The sequence below is a fragment of the Anticarsia gemmatalis genome, chromosome 30 (genome assembly GCF_050436995.1).
Source record: "Anticarsia gemmatalis isolate Benzon Research Colony breed Stoneville strain chromosome 30, ilAntGemm2 primary, whole genome shotgun sequence".
NCBI classification, from domain to species: Eukaryota; Metazoa; Arthropoda; class Insecta; order Lepidoptera; family Erebidae; genus Anticarsia; species Anticarsia gemmatalis.
Window position 1 is genome coordinate 2,890,081 of NC_134774.1, and position 18,784 is coordinate 2,908,864.

Consider the following 18,784-nt stretch of genomic DNA (forward strand, 5'->3'; position numbering starts at 1 on the left):
GTTTTCCATAACCATTAGAGCAACTGATAATTAATTCTAATAAACACTGTAAGGGATAATAAAACAGTAAAAAACTTTTTTATTAATACTGCTGTATTTATTAAAATATAATATTATTTAATAATACTATCTTTAAACGTTATGCCAAGTCGTTACTTATATAATAGTTCAATTTAAAATAAATTGTCATACAATATTTTATATTATTTATGTATAGCATTTATATGTAGTCCATAACGCTAGAATATCTATAACATTGCACTATACTATAGACTGTGAAAGGGCGGTCTTATGCCCGCCTTCCACTGCGAGCGGAGCGGGCTTCGTACGGACTCCGTTTAACTCGCAACGGCAATCTTCATAGAAGTGCTTCCACTGTGAATGAGCGAACGGAGCGGAGCAAAAGAGTAAAAAGAGTTACAAAAGTGGTGACAGAGTTGAGCGGATTTCTAACGGACTCCGCTCGACTCGCAACGCAAAATTTCATAGAAATGCTTCCATCGTGAACGAGTAAGCGAAGCGGACTGAGCGAGTTAAAATGGGTCCGCTGTGTCATTGTGTTGCGCGCTAGTTTTGAACGGACTCTGCTTACACCTCCGCCCCCTTCACCCTCCCTGCCCCTTTTCTCGCCCGCTTTCGTCCTTTGTCAGTGAGGTTAGGACGCCTGCGCTTGCGAAACGTGTCGACATGGAGCTGTTCATTGAAGCAGTACGGCAGTACCCGTTGTTGTGGGACACTAACCACAAAGATTATCGTCATGGAGATATTTTTTCTGCGCCTCTTCGCTCATGGCTGCTGACAATGGAAGGCAAACAACTCGCTCATCTGACTCCACTCATTTCCCGCCTAGCTCACTCCTCGAAACTCGCCGGCAATGGAAGGCAAAACCCATTTTTCACTGAAACTCTTTCTTAATGGATGGTGAGAACTATTTACTCCTTTCCGCTCAGCTTTTTCCTACTCATTACCCTTTCGCAGTGGAAGGCGGGCATTAGAATATAGAAATGATTTTTAAAAGTACAAAGTTAAATTAAGTTCACTAGATGTCACTACTAACATGTAGTACCAATTTTGTCAACTAGATGTCTTAGCGTACTTTAAAATTTAGTTCCAGTGTTGCTCACTTTGTCGCTAATAGTTTGATAACTACCGGTTTCTGAGGTATATTTAGGGGTAGTTTATCTATTCAATAGCGATTTTTTTGTATGAGCTTAAACGCTATTGAATAGATAAACTACAGTTAAATATACCTCAGGAACCGGGGGTAAGTGACGTTGTTTTGTTCTTCGATGTTTCTTAATACATCTGTTGTTGAATCCATCGAATGTACTCGGTTACCCGGGTGTATTGCGACGGTTCACCGCCTCCGCAGCCGCTTGGCGGACCAGTTAGCACCACACCGATCTAGTGAAATAAAAATCGTTATAATTTTTTTGCTTTAAAAGACAACTCACGCATAAAGAATTGCTCTTGTGTCGCGGGGACTTTTCAAACTTTCAAACAACGGACACAAATTACAACCAGACCCGAAACAATTAATGTATAATAGAATACGGGAATTAATGCGAACACGCATTTTACCTTAAAATGCCGAAACAATTATTTGTGAATCGCACAAATAATATTGTTCCGTGTGGGAATGCAACCCATTATCTCCCGACGCTATAGTAACGCCGTTCTGTTTCTGGTTGTACTCTCTGTCCATTTGTAAAAGTCACCGCTCCACTACAGCAAATCTTAGTGTAAGTATTTTAAAAGAAAATCAATCTCCACTTACCAGCATATTGTTCTTCCCATCAAAGTTTTTCAACACAAGCGGGCCGCCGACATCTCCATTGCAGGGTCCATCCCCGTTACCGTTGCTTGTACACATCACGTCTCTAGGCAGGCTGGGCCCGTAGGACCTCTTGCACTCGTTCGTACTCAACACTCGCACGTTGACCTCACGAAGAGTGCCGGAACGAGACGCTGAACGCAAGGTGAAATACGTCATTATTAAAAAAAAAACTTTTAGACATGAGAATCGAACCCGGGAATCACGATCGTGGTATACACTGTAGTGGCAAACGATCTATGGGTTTAGCAACCCTTGGCGCGGTCATTCCATAGATAGGTGACCGCATAGTGGTATCTGAGCTGGCCGTCTCCATGCTTCGAAGGGCACGTAAAACGTCGGTCCCGGTTGTTATCAATTAAGATAACAGTCGTTAAGCCATGTCAAAGGCCTTACGGGCGGCTTGAACAACTCTGATACTAGGTTGACCACTAACCATACGATAGATATATAGATAGTTTGAAGTCGGTTTTTATTTTTGTTAAAGTTTTTGTTCATGAAACTCACCTGGTCCGGAGATCCCATAACCGAGAACTGAGGCATAGCTGTTCGTGAACGTATTTGACAAATACATCCCAGAGGGCAGCATCATTGGTTTAATTAGGAATCCGTCTGAAATATAATAAAATACACTAATTACTTGTATCGAATGCATATATCGAAATAATCTATACTAATATTATAAAGCTGAAGAGTTTGTTTGTTTGAACGTGCTAATCTCAGGAACTATATAACTGTGTGTGTAGATAGCCCATTTATCGAGGAAGGGTATAGGCTATATAACATCACGCTACGACCAATAGGAGCAGAGTACCGGTAAAAAATGTTACAAAAACGGGGAAAATGATGACCCATTCTGTCTTATGTGACGCAAGCGAAGTTTCGCGGGTCAGCTAGTACTTATTAAAACTAGTCAACGATGTAGGTCTTTATTATAGTGTCCAAGTGTGTTAACAATACACAAATACACTTTTTATTCCCTTATTCTCATAGTCTGGTGGACCGACCAGTAAGAGTTCAGGTGAAGGAAAACATCGTGAGGAAACCTTGCACGCCTGAGAATTTTTAAGAACAGTTCTTGAAGGTGTACAACCGTGCTTGGTCAGCGTGGTTGACTTAAATCCCAACCCCTCCCTAATTCCAGGAAGAGACTCTTGCCAGGCAGTTGGTTTTTTTAACTCATTAAAGGGTCTCCTCCCAAACGAGAGGGAGGGGTTAGGCCGTGAGTCCACCACACTGGCCAAGTGCAGGTTGGGGACTTTGCATACCTTCAAGAACTGTTCTAAAGAAATCTCAGGCATGCAAGGTTTCCTCGCGATGTTTTCCTTCACCGTTAGAGCATGTAATAATTATTTCTAATACACACATAAATTGGAAAAGTCATTGATGTGTTGCCTTAGTTTCGAACCTGCGACCACTTGAGTGGGAGGTGCCAACTTAAACAATTCGACTATCAGTGCTAAAATTTTGGAAATTAATTGGTTAATGTAATTTCACTTACTGCTATAGGCTGGGTCAATGACTATCATGGCCAGATTGTACTTAGTCTCGAAAGGATCGTAGTCAGGGTGAGTGCGGACCTCTTTCGCCTCTTTCCTCAAGCCTCCAGAGTACAATAATGTAGAGCCTAATACAACCTGTAAAATAAATAAATAAATATTAATGGACAACTCACACACAGTTATTTGATTCCAAACTAAGCAGAGCTTGTACTATGCTAACCAAATAACTAATAAACATACTTATATACTTCTAAATACATAATTAAATAGATTAATTGACATCCAGGCTCAGAACAAATACTCGTGCTCATCGCGCAAAGATTTGTCCCGGGTGGGATTCGAACCCACCACACGCGGCGCTACGGTTATTGCGGCGAGGTGACCGCTTAGACCACTACGCCAAACGTGCAGTTGAAATAAATGACATATGTACATACATACATAATACTATAGCCAGTTGAGCTCACCGCTCGGTAAACGTTTTGTAAGTTAAGCAACCGTTGGCGCGGTCACTCCATAGATGGGTGACCGTATAGTGGCATTTGAACGGAGTGGGAAGTCCGACTTTTTACGTGCCCGCCGAAGCACAGAGACGCTCAGTTTAAATACCACTATACGATCACCATCTATGGAGTGACCGCGCCATAGTTTACTCAACCCACAGATCGTTACCCCCCCGGTGATTTCTATGGGCGTTTCAAATTTTTTTATAAATTAATCATGCAACGCGAAAATTTCAAAGATATAATTGAAAAGAAAATACAAACCAGTATCTGACTGCCTTGTTTGTGGCCGTCGTCCCAGCACGCCGCCGCCGTCAGCACTCTTTGTTGACTAAGCAGGGCTCCTCCACACGTTGACAACTCACCCGTTATCAGAGTGATCAACAAACCGGCCTGGAAACAATAACTATCATTTAAAAAGTCCCCTTAAAAAAAGCCCCTGGCATTATGTCCGCCTTTATGCAATTTGTATATTGAGTTTAAAATAAATAAATAAAAAAAACCCCGATTTTATACTATTTTTTTTCTATTTTTTTATAGATTGGCTAGTAAGGTTAAGCCATTCTAATATTCCCACCACCAACTTTATCATCATACGAAGCTATTTGAGACCCCATCCGAGTAAATTTCTTCTCCTCCCCTCACTTTCACCCCCTACAATTGCTTAACGGCTCAACCGATTTTCGTCAAACATGTCTTAGAACATTCGCACAGAGAGAACCTGTAACCCTTTTTTCCCCGTATCTTTTAAATAAGCAAAACAACATTTGCTGGGTCAGCTATTCAAATATAACAAAAATAAATCATCATAAAATATTAATTAAACTTACCATATAAGTGTTAGCCGCATAATACGAATTGGAACCGCCACTGATCCTGGAGTTGACAGACTCTTGAATCCTTATTCTTTCAGCAGCTGGTATGCCATACCTTTCATGGTAGCCAGCATGGTTTCTTGTCGCGTTCTGCGCTTGTACGGCGACAAGGCACACGAGCAAACAGACTACTTTAATGTACATTGTTAAAATGTGTCAATATGCAAACGATGGTGCCTTTTATATGGTTTAAAAGTACTTAAGAATGTTTGAAGTGGTTAATTATATAATCATGGATTGTTTTTATCAGTTAAGTTGTTTAATTAGAACTGTCTAGGGTCGGTTTGCTTTGGTGTACGTTAATTATATCTTTTACTAGCTGACCCGCGCAACTTCGCTTGCGTCACATAAGAGAGAATGAGTCAAAATTTTCCCCGATTTTGTAACATTTTTCACCCGTACTCTGCTCCTATTGGTAGTAGCGTGATGATATATAGCCTATAACCTTCCTCGATAAATGGACTATCTAACACTGAAAGATTAGCGCGTTCAAACAAACAAACAAACTAACTCTTCAGCTTTATAATATTAGTATAGATATGACATTTCCATGTCACAGTGTTGGTTACTCTACTCCTCTGAAACGACTTAACCGATTCGCATGAAATTTTGTGAGCATATTGAGTAGGTCCGAGAATCCGCTAACATCTTCTTTCATACCTCTAAGTGACACTATTTTTTTTATATAACAAAACAATGTTTGCCATGTCAGCCAGTAATAAAATAATTATGTCATGCTGAGCCGAGTGGCATCAATTGGTACCTACACCATGTAAGTGGTTGCAGGTTCGAACTCAAGGATACATGCCAATGAATTTTCCAAGTTATGTGTGTATTAGAAATCATTACCACTTGTTCCAACACTGAAAGAATACATTGTGATGCAACCTTGCATGCCTGAGAGCTATTTAAAACATTTCTTGAAGGTATACAAAGTCCCCAATGCACACTTGGCCAGCGTGGTGGACTCAAGGCCTAACCCCTCACTCATTACGGGAGGAGACCCTCGCCCAGCAGTGGGATATTAATTGTTTAAATGAATTTTAAATTTATTATCATAACTGCTTAATAGTTTTGCCTAAAAAATAGAAGACAAACATACATAAACTTTCGCATTAATTATATTTAACTGGATAGGGGGAGTCCCTTTCTAAAGAGGTTATAAAGTCGGACATTGCACAATAGAAAATAATACTCGTGATTCTTGTATACAATAATATGATTATTAAATTATCTTTGATTACATAAAGCAATTAACATAAAGTACTTTCTTGTATTTATATTAAATAAACTAGCGGAGTGGCCGGACTTCACCTGGTTATAGTACAATTTTATTTAATTTTGATCCCGTCGATCTAATACAAAATTGATCCAGTTTACATAGTTACAGACATATTAAAAAGGGAATTATCTAATTTGGTTTATTTGTTCAAAAGTGCGTAGTATACATTTCGGTGATTCATTTTCACTACATATTATAAATCAAAGTCGCTTCTCGCGTCTGCCCCTATTTTTGTATGTACCTATGTATGCTTACATCTTTAAAATTACAGAAAGGATTTCGATGCGGTCTTTTAATAGATAGTGTTATTCAAGAGAAACGTTTATGTGTAAAAGTTGTAAAGATTTTTTTTGATAAATAACTGTTTAAACCGAGCGAAGCCGGAGCGGACCAATACATAGTTATTTATATAAGATTTGTTGGAGGGTGTAATCACAGTTCATTATTGCTTATGCCCAGTTTCAATGCGTCATCAAACGTAGTATTATGTAAATCAAGCATCTATCATATTATCTTTCCTGATAACTTTCTCAAGTATTATTACAACCATAAGTATTTATTTCAAGTTCAATAACACTTGAAAACCACTAGTCGATTTCTCGAATCGTCTAGAAAAAAAAAACAAATTCGCATCTCTAGCGTAAACTGTCATCTTGACATTTTAAGTCTGTCAAAGTTTCATAACATGAATATAACCTAAAAAAAAATAAAAACAAACCCAAAAATGCGATTAATTAATTTATTTAGATCTTTAAAGTTAACGACTCAAGTGAATTTCGTGAGATATAGTTCCGAATACGTTCCGAAGCCTCTAAGAAGTTTAAAAGCTAAGTCTACACGGAATACTGTGCAGTATTATGTGGATTCGTTCAGAGTGAGGGCTGTCGGTGGGACGGGAGGCGATGGCTGTATATCGTTTCTTAGTGCGTGGTGTAAGGATCACGCGGGACCCGACGGCGGCGATGGCGGGAACGGCGGCCATGTTATTTTTCAGGTTTGTTTACTTTATAATAAGTGTTGTCAAACAACTTGATCAATTTCTCTACAATGCATGGCCTAACTATCAATAGCCGGTTATGCTCACTGGTCGGTAAACGATCTGTGGGTTCCGCAAATCTTGGCGCGGTTATTCCATAGATGGGTGACCATTTAGTGGTATGTAACTAAGCGTCTCTGTGCTTCGGAGAGCATGTTAAAAGACAGTCCTGGTTGTTGTCGATAAAGATAACAGTTGTTAAGCCATGTCAAAGGCCTACTTGGAAAAAATACAAGGCATGATGGCAAGGTCTATGCATAATAGTATTTTCTGGGTTTTGCTTATAAGAATTTCTCAGAGACTTTCCAAAGTTAGGAAGTTGAGGTCGTAGACATCCTAGTCTTGTAGAGCATGTCAAGCCATTGGTCCTGTGTCAGTAAAGGAATAGAGAGGACATAGGATACTTTTTATCCCACTAAACCGAATTTGTACCTGGTGGAAGAACAGAGCATGGAAACAACAACACCAAGTAGTCATGATATCCTGGTAACCATGAAAAGGTTTTTATAGGGATAAAAAAAAGCATAAACGGAGCTGCACAAGTCAGCTCGTTTCAATATAGTTAAATAATAGCAAGCTAAGAGCGCTTGATTAAATTTAATTGACCTCTATAGCCAGATATTGGTTAGCAGGTCATTATTATTGTGTTCTAGTTATTTAATTATTTATTGTTCAGTATTTTGGTACGTACCTTTACACATATTCCTACAAAACTGTTTTATGGTTTGACCATTGGCCTCTTGAACTAAACACATATAAAAAATAAGCTAACTATGTAATATACTTACTAAATAACAAAGAGCTTACATTATATTAAGCAAAACTAGACATATTTTAGGTAAGGTATAAATGCTTTTTTAGCCTTGTTTTAAATGTAGGAATATTATTTTTCTGTTTAATTTCCATAGGCAAGTTGTTTGATAACACCTAATATTATTTATTTACTTGACTGTTTTCCTATATTATGAATGTTGTTTTATACTTCAGGCCGCTCACTCAACAAAAAGCTTAAACAACTGTAAATCAGTGATACAAGCCAAACATGGAGAGAAGGGTTATAACAAGGAATGTAACGGAAAGAACGCCACACATGTCATCGTTCCTGTACCAATAGGTGAGAATATTTATAAAGACACTGCAAAGTAATCTAACTAACCCCCGGTTTCTTAGGTACATTTAGCGGCAGTTTATCTATTCAATAGCGTTTAAACTCATATAAAAAAGCCCTATTGAATAGATAAACTATTGCTAAATGTACTCAGAAACCGATAATTAATCTATTTTTAAGTACATGGTACATTAGGTTCCTTTTAGTGAGCTCGTGAGGTACCCAAATATCGAGCTTTTTTGTGTAGAGAAAAGATTTTATTATTGTTTCATTTCAGGTACAATAATAAGAGACGAGACTGGTAAAGTGATAGGAGACCTAGATGTTGAAGGTAAAATGTTCGTGGCGGCGCGAGGAGGCGCCGGCGGCAGAGGAAATAAGTTCTTTTTAACTGATACGGAACAGGTGAGGGACAAATCTATACTTCTATACTAATATTATTTAATGTAGAGTTTGTTTGTTTGGTTGAACGCGCTAATCTCAGGAACTACTGGTCCGATTTGAAAAATTCTTTCAGTGTTAGATAGCCCATTTATTGAGGAAGGTTATAGGCTATATATCATCACGCTACGACCAATAGGAGCCGAGTACCAGTGAAAAATGTTACAAAAACGGGGAAAATTATGACTCTCTTAAGTGACGCAAGTTTTCCCCGTTTTTGTAACATTTTTCACTGGTACTCGGCTCCTATTGGTCGTAGCGTGATGATATATAGCCTATAACCTTCCTCAATAAATGGGCTATCTAACAGTGAAAGAATTTTTCAAATCGGACCAGTAGTTCCTGAGATTAGCGCGTTCAAACAAACAAACAAACAAACAAACAAACTCTTCAGCTTTATAATATTAGTATAGATACAATTGTAGAGTTTGTTTGCTTGCGGTCACCCATCAACGGATTGACCGCGCCAAGTGTTGCTTAACCCACAGATCGTTTACCGACCGGTAAGCACTACTGACTATGGGCGCCTCACATTTTTTTAATTATGTTATCTCGTTGTCTTATGCCTTATTTTTCTTTCAGGCCCCCGACATAGCAGAACTAGGCGCTAACGGTGAAACGAAATACTACACACTAGAAGTGCGATCTATGGCCCACATAGGACTGATAGGTGCGCCTAACGCGGGCAAGAGCACCTTGCTGCGAGCCATGACCAGGGCCAGGCCCACTGTGGCGCCTTACCCCTTCACTACCCTCAAACCACTCATAGGTGAGAAAGCAACTATCCCGTAAAGTGTTCTCTTGCTAGGGGACGATTTTATAACTCTAATTACAAACCCAGTCCTAACAAGAAAAAAAACAGTCCCCTAAACCATCCCCTAGCTGAAGGACCGCGTAGGGGACAGTATTAAGACAGTACATAACTTCTAACTAGGGAACTGCATAGAGGACAGTTTTAAGAGGGTAATCCCATTAATAAAACCGTCCCCTAAACTGTGCCCTAGCTTTAGACACTAAGGGGGACGGTTTTTTAGCTGAATTAACCCCTAACTAAGAAAGCATCCCCTACCTAGTTAAGTTTCATCACTAGAGCACAGTTTAGGGGATGGATATGTAAATACTACACGCTAGAAGTACGGTCTATGGCCCACATAGGACTGATAGGTGCTCCTAACGCGGGCAAGAGCACCTTGCTGCGAGCCATGACCAGGGCCAGGCCCACTGTGGCGCCCTACCCCTTCACTACGCTCAAACCACACATAGGTAAGATAGCAACCGTCCCTTAAAGTATCCCCTAGCTGGGGGACGGTTTTATAACTCTAGATACAAAACGAATCCTAACAGTTGAAAAAAAACAGTCCCTTAAACCAACCCCTAGCTAGGGGACTGTTTTTTTTTGAGGCCTTTGAAATGGCTTAACGACTGTTATCTCAATTGACAACAACCGTGACCAACTTTTTACGTGCCCTCCGAAGCACGGAGACGCCCAGTTCAATTTCCATTATAAATGTGTGTTTGTCTGTATGTAAAATATGTATTTCTTTTTCAGGCATGGTTCCATACGATGACTACGAACAAGTGGCCATAGCAGATCTTCCAGGGTTAATACCAGGATCACACAAGAATTATGGCTTAGGTAACTGTCCCACTGCTGGGCAAAGCTCTCGTAAAGAGAGAGTAGAGTCCATCACAGTGATCAAGTGACACTTTACATTACTACAACAACTGTTTAAACAACTCTCACTCCTCTCGTAGTAGCTCCTTACATCATTAATTATTTATACCAAACCTACCTAAATATTGTTAAATCCATTTGGCGATTAATAAAAGTGGCCAAGCGTTTCTTGTCAGCTCTTCTCATTGGCCCTACCTTGCGAACTGGCGGTAAATTCACTCTCTGTATCATTGACTATGTGTCAGCATTTGATCTACATTAAGAAATGATTTGATTTTACTTTTTGACTTCTCTCTCAGTGGCGCAGTGGTTAAAGTCGCCACACCGCTATCATTGCATCGAGAGGTCATGGGTTCGATTCCCACACGAAACAATTATTTCTGCGATCCACAAATAATTGTTTCGGGTCTGGTTGTACTTTGTGTCCGTTGTTTGTATGTTTGTAAATGTGTAAATTAATTATATAGTCAGTTTATTGTTGCTGTAAATAATTTAAAATGTCATTGTAAATATTATATAGTGTACACTGTACACATTAGATATCAGATAATATGAAAAAGCTTAAATCCATTAACCGAATTACGTAAAGTTACAATCATTTTCTTGTGGCTAAATAAATAATCATATACTATATTTCACAGGTATACAATTTTTACAACACGCAGAGCGATGCAGAGGACTAATATTTCTCCTAGACTCCTCTCAAGAGCCTATGAAACAGCTAGAATCCCTTCAATACGAGCTCAGCCAATACAACTCTAGTTTAATGGAAAGAAAACACTGTATAGTATTAAATAAAATAGATTTACCTGAAGGAAAGGAAAATTATTTGGAAATTAAAAAGAATATGGACGTGATTGGCATCTCGGCGAAGACTGGACACAATTTGATGGAACTTTTAACTGTTGTTAGGCAAATGTATGATGGTGATGAAACATAAATAATAGAAAAATAAAAATGTAGTTTTATTTTTTCGGCTTCGTCCGCGTAGTTTGTGACTTACGACAGAATTTATATACAAATAAGTATTCACCCCCTATTTTATCCCCTTGGGGGTAGAATGGAACAAAATCCTTTCTTAGCGGATGCCTACGTCATAACATCTACCTGCATGTCAAATTTTAGCTCGATCCGTCCAGTGGTTTGGACTGTGCGTTGATAGATCACTATGTCAGTCAGTCATATTTGAAAATGGCAGTGACCTATGTTTAGAAAACTTGAAATTATCAGTCGTTCTCTTATATATATAAGCATGTTATTTTACATATAAAGACTCTTCTTGAAGCACTCAATTTTTTGAAAAAACGCCGCAAAATCCGTTGTGTAGTTTAAAAAAAATCGTTTTGGTATCAATTTTACGACCTTTGCATAGAGCAGGCCATCTTAACCACTGTGTTATAACTATAAGTTTATATTAATAATTGTAAATAAATAGGTAAGTAATTGCAAATTTATTATTTGTTTCATTTTGTGTGCCTTGCAAACCGGTGGGTAAACGATCAGTATGTTAACTTGTACATTACATAGATGTAGGTGCAGTGTTTGAGCTGAGCGTCTCCGTGATACAAGTCACGCATGTTGTTTAACATAACAACAGTTCACCACAAAGGCTTCAACTACTTAACAACTTTTACACTTAAACCTTCCCCTTGCATCAATCTATCTGTTAAAAAACAGCATCAAAATCCGTCGTGTAGTTTTAAAGATGTAAGCATACATACATACAGACATAGAGACAGACGCGGGAAGCGACTTTGCTTTATACTATGTAGTGACAAATATGTTGAGGTAGACTCAGTCCATCACTAAGTATATAATAGATAATAATTATTAACTATCGTTATATAATTCAAGAGCACTTTTAATTCCTAGAAAACTTATTAATAAGTGGCCACTCCTTTAAATATAGTCATGACTTTCCCATTTCTGATAAAATTGTCCACCGAAGGTTATTTAAACTGCGTTGAAATCTGACAAAGGCTTTGAGGGTCTCCTCCCGTAATGAGGGAGGGGTTAGGCCTTGAGTCCACCACGCTGACCAAGTGCGGGGACTTTGCATACCTTCAAGAACTGTTCTAAAGAACTCTCAGGCATGGATTACATAATAATGTTTTTCTTCACCGTTGGAACAAGTTATTAAGTGGCGCAATGGTTAAATAATCGCCACTACCAGTGCGTTGGGACTTTTACAAACATACAAACAGACACTTGACACAATGATGAATGACACAATGATTTGTGGATCGCACAAATAATTGTTCCATGTGGGAATCGAACCTACGACGTAATGGTATTGGCGTGGTGACCTAAACCACTGCGCCACGGAGACAGTCAAAGATATATGCCATCAAAAACATTCTGTAAAAACCCCAAGTCTCGCAGCTCAGTCTCTCTGCCGTAAAAAGTTGTGATATCTATATAATACCAAGTCGATTAATCTATTTAGTCTCTACTTAAAGGACCTTCTGTCTTAAGTTATTACATAAGTTATTATCATGCCAATATTAAAAAAAATACGTTTAAAACAAATAGACCGACCTGGCCATCGATGATCAGATATCAAACTACTAGCTGACCCGCGCAACTTCGCTTGCGTCACATAAGAGAGAATGGGCCAAAATTTTCCCCGTATTTGTAACATTTTTTATTGCTACTCTGCTCCTATTGGTCGTAGCGTAATGATATATAGCCTTCCTCGATAAATGGACTATCTAACACAGAAATAATTTTTAAAATCGGACCAGTAGTTCCTGAGATTAGCGCGTTCAAACAAACAAACAAACTCTTCAGCTTTATAATATTAGTATAGATTAGTATAGATATAATACCAAGTCGATTTATCTATTTAGTCTCTACTTAAAGGACTTTCTGTCTTAAGTTATTATCATGCCAATATAAAAAAAATATACGTTTAAAACAAATAGACCGACCTGGCCATCGATGGTCAGATATCAAACTATAGATATGAAATATACTCGAGAACAATTCAAGTGGCTATAAAATCGTTCATACGTTTTACAAGCACCTCATTTCACAATGTACATTAAACTAATACTATCATGTCTTGCGCTGGCCCAAGCTCAAAACATCACGCAGTACAGAGTAGGCTATCACCAGGTGTATGGAGTACCTAATGCGGAGAGGATAAGGATACAGGAGGCTGTGGGCTCCAGGGTGGCTGGTGGAAGTAACGCCGCGCTGGGTAAACATACCTATATGGTAAGTGCGTTTAAAAAACACGACTTTGCTTTTTAGTCGACTTCAACAGTCTCATCATCGTATGGTTAGTGAACCTAGTGTCAAAGTTGTTCAAGCCGAAAGGCCTTTAACGTGGCTTTACGACTGTTATCGTAGTAGATAACAACTGGGACCGATTTTTTACGTGCCCTCCGAAGCACGGAGACGCCCAGTTCAAATACCACTATGCGGTCACCCATCCATGGAATGACCGCGCCAAGGGGTACTTAACCCACAGATCGTTTACCGACCGGTGAGCGCAACGCGCAGTTATAGGAGGTTTTTTTTATTGGCTTATGCTGTCTGTCTGTCCCCAGGCTGTATATCATGAACCGTGATAGTTAGACGGTTGACATTTTCACAGATTATGTGTTTCTGTTGCCGCTCTTACAACAAATACTAAAAATCAGAATGAAATAAATATTTAAGGAGCTCCCAAACCAGCGTAATTTTGATGTCCATTTTATAAATAACTAGTTGACCCGCGCAACTTCGCTTGCGTCACATAAGAGAGAATGGGCCAATGGGTGATGATATATAGCTTATAGCCTTCCTCGATAAATGGACTATCTAACACTGAAAGATTTTTTCAAATCGGACCAGTAGTTCCTGAGATTAGCGCTTTCAAACAAACAAACTCTTCAGCTTTATAATATTAGTATAGACCAGCGTTCAAATTTGTTGCCTTGTCTCCAGGCAGGTCTAATAATAAGACTGACGACAAGCCAGGTGTCGATGTGTGGAGGGACTCTGTTGAATCAACAGCGAGTGCTCACTGCGGCGGCCTGCTGGGACGACGGCCATTCACAGGGCATGGCTATTACGGTAATATACGATCAGTTTTATTTTATCTAAAAAGATCTTTGACAGTCGATACCAGAAGTCAGAAAGAAGCTTGAAAGAAATTTACGTTTGCGGAGATAATTTCAAAAATCCTTTTTTAGTGCTCCTCTACACTTCCTAAGTAGACATCATAGCAAACTTCAAGTTTCTACGCTCAGTAGTTTTTGCTGTGCGTTGTCCATCAGTCACTCAGTATCGGAAGAGTTTTATACAATTTATACATATTATATGTATTTCAAGCTGAAACGGCGAACGTTGTTTTGCCATATTTTATTTTTCTAAAATGTTAGGGGACAACTCTTATGACAAATGGGTTGGCCGATTGTCAGACCTACTCAATATGCTCCCAAATTTCATGAGAATCGGTCAAGCCATTTCGGAGGAGCCCGGGAACGAACATTTGTGACACGAGAATTTTATATATTAGATATTGATTTGATAACTTAAAATTATCCTTCTCAGGTAGTGCTAGGTTCTACAAAATTGTTCAGTGGGGGCAAGCGTGTGGAGGCCTTGGAAGTGCGCACCCATCCAAGTTACTACCCCGGCAGAACGAGCAAGACGCTAGCCAACTTAGCCATGCTTGTTATAGATCCAGTTCTGTACTCCAGTAAGTCTTCTTCTTATCCTATGGTTAGTGGTCAACATAGTGGCAAAGTTGTTCAAGCCTTTGACGTGGCTTAACGACTGTTATCTTAATTGATAACAACCAGGACCGACTTTTTACTTTTTTTGTAACATTTTTCGTTACTACTTCGCTCCTAATGGTCGTAGCGTGATGTTATATAGCCTATAGCCATCCTTGATAAATGGTCTATTCAACACAAAAATAATTCTTCAATTCGCGCCAGTAGATCCTCGCGTTCAAACAAACAAACTCTTCAGCTTTATAATATTAGTATAGAATCTCAGGAACTACTGGTACGAATAGAAAAATTCTTTTACTGTTAGATAGCCTATTTATTGAGAAAGACTATAGGGTATATAACATAAAATGTTACAAAAACGAGGAAACATATGATCCATTCTCTCTTATGTGACGCAAGCGAAGTTGCGCTGGTCAGCTAGTAAAAGCAAAATTGTAAATAAGGGTGTTTTGTTTCAGGTACAATAAAACCACTAATGTTACCTACTGGTTTATACATATCTAATACATTTACAAACAGTTTTGCAGACCTAGTGGGTTACGGTATTACACCAGAAGGTAAGATAAAATAATAATAAATATTTTTGGACAACTCACACACGGTCATCTGATTCCAAACTAAGCATAGCTTGTACTGTAACCAGATAACTGATAAACATACTAAAATACTTGTAAATACATACTTATATAGATGAATTAACAACCAGGCTCAGAACAGATACCCGTGCTCATCACACAAGTATTTGTCCCGGGTGGGATTCAAACCCGCCACGCGCGGCGCTATGGTAATTGCGGTGCGGTGACCACTTTAACCACTGCGCTAAACGTGTGGTTAAGTAATCATACATTACTGTCCCACTGCTGGGTCTCCTCTCGTAATGAGAGAGTAGAGTCCATCGCCGTGATCAAGTGACACTTTACATTACTACAACAACTGTTTAAACAACTCTCACACATGACATTGCTCACGATGTGTTCCTTCATCGTTGTAACAACCTGATCATTTAGAATACATCACTTGGAACTACATATTTTGGTGTGGTGAAGCCTAGATTGGGCAAGTATTGTGGTCTATGGATCGTACCCGAGGCAACACACCAATGATTTTCCAAGTTATTATGTGTGTATTAGAAATAATTATCACTTGTTCCAACGGTGAAGGAAAACATCGTGATGCAAGTTTAACACATTTCTTGAGAGCATGCGAAGTCCGTACTTGGTCAGCGTGATGGACTCAAGGCCTACCCCCTCCCTCATTACGGGAGGAGACCCTTGCCCAGCAGTGGGAAAGTAATGGGTTAAGTGACAACTGAAGTGAGATAGATCATAACCGCCATATTCATAAAATATATGAAGTTATGAAAGGCTAATACTTTTTTGTTTCTTTCACTCCTTAGCGAAATGAAAAAGAGAAAACATATTGTAGCAGTATTTTTACTAAAAAAAAATAAGTAGATAGATTTGGCGCGGTCGGTAGTGTATGCGGCTGCCGTACGAAAGGTCTCGGGTTCGAATCCTGGGTCGGGCTCGGAGAGCACGTAAAGCCGTCGGTCCTGCGCCTGACCTCTCACTGGTCGTGTCGGTTATCCGTCCCACCGGACTATGAGAGTGATGGAATAAAGAGTGTACCTATGTATTGTGCACACACTTGGACACTATAAACAAAGTCCTGCACAGATGGCCAGTTTCAATGAAACTGACCGCCGTAGCCGTATATCGGCTAGGAGGACATTATTATAAATAAGAGGGATCTTTATTTTTCAGGGTCTAAAGAACGTGTACTTAAAGAAATAACATTAAAAGTGTTATCAAACAATGAGTGTAAACGAACATACGGTCCCTCCCTGCCGACGGACGCGCTGTGTGCTAACAGCGGGGGAGGGAAGGGCGCGTGTGGGGGGGATATAGGGGGGCCGCTCGTGCTGAGGAACTTTGACGGACGGGGCAATCATATGTTGGTGAGTATGAGTTCTTTATTGTAAAATCATGCGCTCATAGCCACTTGTAAACGATCTGTGGGTTAAGCAACCGTTGGCGCGGTCATTCTATAGATGGGTGACCGCATAGTGGTATTTGAGCTGGTCCGATTTGAAAAATTCTTTCAGTGTTATATAGTCCGTTTATCAAGGAAGGTTATAGGCTATATATCATCACGGTACGACCAATAACAACAGAGTATCAGTAAAAATAAAAAAAAACGGGGAAAATTTTGACCCATTCTTTCTTATGTGACGCAAGCAAATTGCGCGGGTTAGCTAGTGTTAAACACTGGTATTCAGCTGCATCCGGTGAGCCTGGAAGCCGACTCCAACATAGTTGTAAGAAAGACTGATGATGATGTATTTCAGATCGGAGTGACTCTCTTCGACCCGCCCAGTGGGTGTGGGAGCGCGGACCCGTCAGGATTCACTCGCGTGTCTCTGTACAGCTCGTGGATACAGTGTGAAATGTTGTAGCGACAAAACTAACTAACTACAATGCAAGGACAAGTTCATTATAATATATTAGTCTATTAGTCTATTTAATTACATTTAAGAGGAATTTTAGTGTTTTGGATTTTATTTACCTGTTTTAAACTTTGTTTAATTAATTTTAAGATACTAGCAGCCAGTGATTTCTTCGCCTTGGATTTTAGTGCTCCCGTTCTTTAAAACATATACTTACTAGGACTATTTCGACAAAAAAAAATTTTTTACTAGTCGCGAAAAAGTTAGGTAAATAATAGTTCACTTTGGGGAAGATTTTCCAAAAACACTGAAACACGTATTTATTTACTTTAACCGAAAATCCCAAATATAAAGTTACATGCTGTTTTCTTTCACCTTTAGAGCAAGTGATAATTATTTCTAATACACACATAACTTCGAAAAGTTAGTGTGTGCTTCGGGTAGGAACCTGCAACTAATTGCGTGGCAGGTAGGTACTAAGTTATACCACTCGGCTATCACAAAAAAAATCAGTTATAACTTTTTAATGAGATTCGAACTCGACATCTCTTCTCGCAAAGCAGTCTTACAAACTACCGGCCGCGCCACAGAGACAGTCATTATACTATAACCATTGGGTTTTTTTACTTATATGAGTAAGACAAGCCAGTCATTGAAGTATTCGTTCAATTTTCCTGTTTCCACAAGTCTTTAATTGCTGGACTACTGAGAACTGAGGTTAAGCATCAGCAGCTGCGCGGATGTATCTTTGAGGTTAAGCTACGCTTGTCGAGTTTGGACAGTGGATGGGTGATCACACTACATTTCGAGATCTTTTGTGTTCACATACATGTTTCGGAAAGAAGGTTAATTTGTGGGTTCGGGCTGCCTGTCGAAATAAATCAATTAGCTTTTTTTCCAACTATGTTGGAGTCGACTTCCAGTCTCACCGGATGTAGCTGAATACCAGTATTTTACATGGTGCAACTATCTGTCCTCCACAACCCAGCTACCTGGGTTATAACACGATACCCCATCGGCAAGACTGGTTGTCAGATTTTTAAGTTTCTGACTACTATCAACGACTAAAAAAGACCTATGAAAATGACAGCCGGGACCCACAATTTAACATGCCTTCCGAAACACGGAGAAATTCGATATAATACAATTACCAATTTACTGAACAACCTCGGCAAGCGTAGCTTAACCTTAGACATCGATCCGCGCCGAATGGTTTATATGATTAGTAATAATATGGTCACCCATCTACCGAACAATCCCGGCAAGCGTAACTTAACCTTAGAGATTATAACCACACCAAATTGTTTACATTATGAGTAAAGATAGCAAAAAAAAACTCACGATACGCAGTGTAT

General features: G+C 39.3%; 3 protein-coding genes across 3 annotated transcripts; 2 read left to right on the top strand and 1 right to left on the bottom strand.

The window, feature by feature from the left end:
• Positions 1-72: 72 nt before the first annotated feature.
• Positions 73-4,870, bottom strand: LOC142985619 (collagenase-like). The gene is made up of 6 exons (XM_076133902.1): positions 4,670-4,870; positions 4,104-4,232; positions 3,336-3,471; positions 2,342-2,446; positions 1,778-1,968; positions 73-1,404 (listed from the first exon to the last, which is right to left on the bottom strand). Exons 1-6 carry the CDS (start codon positions 4,856-4,858, stop codon positions 1,297-1,299), a joined length of 858 nt encoding a protein of 285 aa, XP_075990017.1. The 5' UTR covers positions 4,859-4,870; the 3' UTR covers positions 73-1,296.
• A 1,795-nt stretch (positions 4,871-6,665) lies between these two features.
• Positions 6,666-11,215, top strand: LOC142985453 (mitochondrial ribosome-associated GTPase 2). The gene is made up of 6 exons (XM_076133642.1): positions 6,666-6,990; positions 8,020-8,146; positions 8,418-8,545; positions 9,164-9,350; positions 10,131-10,217; positions 10,898-11,215. The coding sequence occupies exons 1-6, from the start codon at positions 6,721-6,723 to the stop codon at positions 11,194-11,196; spliced, it is 1,098 nt and encodes a 365-aa protein (XP_075989757.1). The 5' UTR covers positions 6,666-6,720; the 3' UTR covers positions 11,197-11,215.
• Positions 11,216-13,292: 2,077 nt separating this feature from the next.
• LOC142985389 (collagenase-like) lies at positions 13,293-17,528 on the top strand. The gene is made up of 6 exons (XM_076133517.1): positions 13,293-13,475; positions 14,190-14,318; positions 14,799-14,946; positions 15,442-15,540; positions 16,747-16,940; positions 17,331-17,528. The coding sequence occupies exons 1-6, from the start codon at positions 13,293-13,295 to the stop codon at positions 17,436-17,438; spliced, it is 861 nt and encodes a 286-aa protein (XP_075989632.1). The 3' UTR covers positions 17,439-17,528.
• The last annotated feature ends 1,256 nt before the right edge of the window (positions 17,529-18,784 follow it).

Bases quoted from the DNA above. Each gene is read 5' to 3' on its own strand.
- LOC142985619 (XM_076133902.1), bottom strand. From the start codon at position 4,858: ATGTACATTAAAGTAGTCTGTTTGCTCGTGTGCCTTGTCGCCGTACAA. The intron at 2,447-3,335 runs GTAAGTGAAATT...ATTATATTTCAG, and splicing joins CATTGACCCAGCCTATAGCA to ACGGATTCCTAATTAAACCA. The intron at 1,969-2,341 runs GTGAGTTTCATG...CCTTGCGTTCAG, and splicing joins TTATGGGATCTCCGGACCAG to CGTCTCGTTCCGGCACTCTT.
- LOC142985453 (XM_076133642.1), top strand. From the start codon at position 6,721: ATGCGATTAATTAATTTATTTAGATCTTTAAAGTTAACGACTCAAGTG. The intron at 6,991-8,019 runs GTTTGTTTACTT...TTTATACTTCAG, and splicing joins GCGGCCATGTTATTTTTCAG to GCCGCTCACTCAACAAAAAG. The intron at 8,546-9,163 runs GTGAGGGACAAA...TTTTTCTTTCAG, and splicing joins TTTTAACTGATACGGAACAG to GCCCCCGACATAGCAGAACT.
- LOC142985389 (XM_076133517.1), top strand. From the start codon at position 13,293: ATGTACATTAAACTAATACTATCATGTCTTGCGCTGGCCCAAGCTCAA. The intron at 13,476-14,189 runs GTAAGTGCGTTT...CCTTGTCTCCAG, and splicing joins TGGGTAAACATACCTATATG to GCAGGTCTAATAATAAGACT. The intron at 14,319-14,798 runs GTAATATACGAT...TATCCTTCTCAG, and splicing joins CACAGGGCATGGCTATTACG to GTAGTGCTAGGTTCTACAAA.